The 2109-nt window shown below is 44.3% G+C and overlaps 1 protein-coding gene across 2 annotated transcripts; it reads right to left on the bottom strand.

Annotated features, from left to right (window-relative positions):
• Positions 1-179: 179 nt before the first annotated feature.
• LOC109953964 (histone deacetylase 6-like) lies at positions 180-2103 on the bottom strand. Of its 2 annotated transcripts, XR_002274007.1 has the most exons (3): positions 2000-2103; positions 539-689; positions 180-466 (listed from the first exon to the last, which is right to left on the bottom strand). XR_002274007.1 is itself a non-coding variant. In XM_020589400.1 (2 exons), exons 1-2 carry the CDS (start codon positions 718-720, stop codon positions 334-336), a joined length of 315 nt encoding a protein of 104 aa, XP_020445056.1. In that variant the 5' UTR covers positions 721-1138; the 3' UTR covers positions 180-333. The 2 variants fall into 2 exon arrangements, 1 of the variants encoding a protein (XP_020445056.1); XM_020589400.1 differs by lacking the exon at positions 2000-2103 and having other exon boundaries at positions 539-1138.
• Between the last annotated feature and the right edge of the window lie 6 nt (positions 2104-2109).

Here is a 2109-nt window from a genome sequence, read left to right as displayed (position 1 = left end):
TATACATTATACAGACTCATACACGTCTCCTAATGAACATTCCTTTGTTGTCTGCATTCTTTACTGCCTGTTTATACTGCTTAGTTTGTTATACTACACAGCCTTATGCTGGTTTACTTTTTACTTGCCCCTTGCATGGGGATATGTACATGCACATTGAGAGCCGATGTACCAGAGTCAAATTCCTTGTGTGTCCGACACACCTGGCCAATAAAGCAGATTCTGATTCTGACTCAGAAGGACCAAATGTAATAATTTACTTTCACAGAACTGTAGGAGTTGGTCTTCAACCAGTGATACATCCGTGTGTCAGTACAGCTTTATGAAAAGTAATTACCTGTGACACATGGACAGCTCCTCCTCCGTCGCTAAGCGAGCTGGTATCTCTTGGCAACGACTCACCAACCCCAGCTGCTGATGTTTGGAGAAGATCTTGGCGATTCTCTGCGGCTGCTCAGGGTGATGTCTGCAGGGACACAATTTGAAGGTGATATCATATAAACCCTTTTACAGGAGGTGCAGAGACGACATGACTCACCTGTCCCACATGTTCAGGTGCTCCATCATCCTCTCATCATACACCAGACCTGTTGTTGTGGCAACAGAGGGGGCAGGGTTGGCTTGCTCTGTACTCTGCTTATTGGTTGTTGCTGCTCTGAGGACACTGCCCTCAGCCAATGAGCTGCCTTCTGCACAGGAAGCAGGAAGAGAGAAGTTCATAAACTAAACTGCTGAGTGGGCATTTTCCTTCCTCGAGCAGAGTCGCTGATGTTCTCAGTGAATGTGACATCATGTGGCTAATGGACCGACTGCATTCAGCAGCATGTTCACTCGACCAATCAGCAGCCAAGGAAGTGTGAATGAGCTGTAAATGTGCTTGAAAGACCACTCACTGATCCCTGTTATTTTTCTGGGTAAACTACTGAAGTCTTTGTTTTTGTTCAATTAAAGTTCCCATTAAAGAGCCCACAGTGCTTTTCTTTGTTTTCTGACCTATCTACAGCGTTACAGTGGTGGATTATCATCTGAGGCGTGACCTAAAGCTCAGAAAATTAGGTGAACGTATGCTGTTGCACTTCTATGCAGAAGCAACCTAGTTTATACACATCTCGCAAAATCTCACTCGCAAGACTTTTTTTTCTAACAAAATTAAGTATTACGTGATAGATAAAGGATTTCCTGTCCCAGGAGCTGCTGATCCAGTTCTACAGAGGAATCATCCAGTCTGTTCTCTGCACCTCCATCACTGTCTGGTTTGGCTCAGCAACCAAACAGGACAAGTACAGACTTCAGTGGACAGTCAGGACTGAAAAGGTCATTGGTGTGAGCCTGCCCTCCATGGAGGACCTGTACACCTCATGGGTCAAAAGGAGGGCGGAGAGGATCACTGCTGACCCCTCACACCCTGGACACAATCAGTTTGAACTCCTCCCCTCTGGTTCTATTATTTTCATCTGTTACATTTAGTCATAAATCTGTATGAGCAGCAATCAGGAACACCTGAAGCCAGATTTATGCTTCTCTGAGAATGTCTACACAGACTTATAGTACACAGAGAAGGGTGTTATGGGAATGCACATATCAGTTGCACGTTGTGCATCAAGCAAGCTGTTTGCAATCTCACTTTCTTTCTGGATCAATCAAACAGAAGAGGTAGGAAAATATAAACATTTGCTCTGAAAGCTAAATTCCTCTTCAAGGCAACTTGTTCTCCTCCCCGTTAGCGTTTGTTAATCCAAGTTTATTTCATAAATGAGTGACTGTAGCGCTTTGGTTACACTGTCACAGAGCGACACTGGTTTATGTTTCTGGATTTATCCAACGTCTAAAGTGAAATGTAGCGTACAAGTATTAAAAAAACGTGTGAATGTCTCTGAACAAGTCCTGTGTATGTTTGCTTATGTGCAGCACAGAGAGGCATAATTCCAACCTGATGCCTGACAACTGCTGGAGCTGGAGGTGATCTGTATCTTTATTTATGCATGTGTGTGCATCTTACCCAGCACCTGTAGGAAGGCCCAGGTTGGATACAAAGCTGAGATAGCCTGAGAGATTGACTGCAGAGCGCTGAGAGACACAGGAAGTCAAACATCAAATATCAGCGCTTTG

The sequence above is a fragment of the Monopterus albus genome, unplaced genomic scaffold (genome assembly GCF_001952655.1).
Source record: "Monopterus albus unplaced genomic scaffold, M_albus_1.0 scaffold2300.1, whole genome shotgun sequence".
Taxonomy (NCBI): Eukaryota; Metazoa; Chordata; class Actinopteri; order Synbranchiformes; family Synbranchidae; genus Monopterus; species Monopterus albus.
The sequence above is the reverse complement of the archived record's forward strand: the minus strand, read 5'-3'. Positions and strand labels throughout refer to the sequence as shown.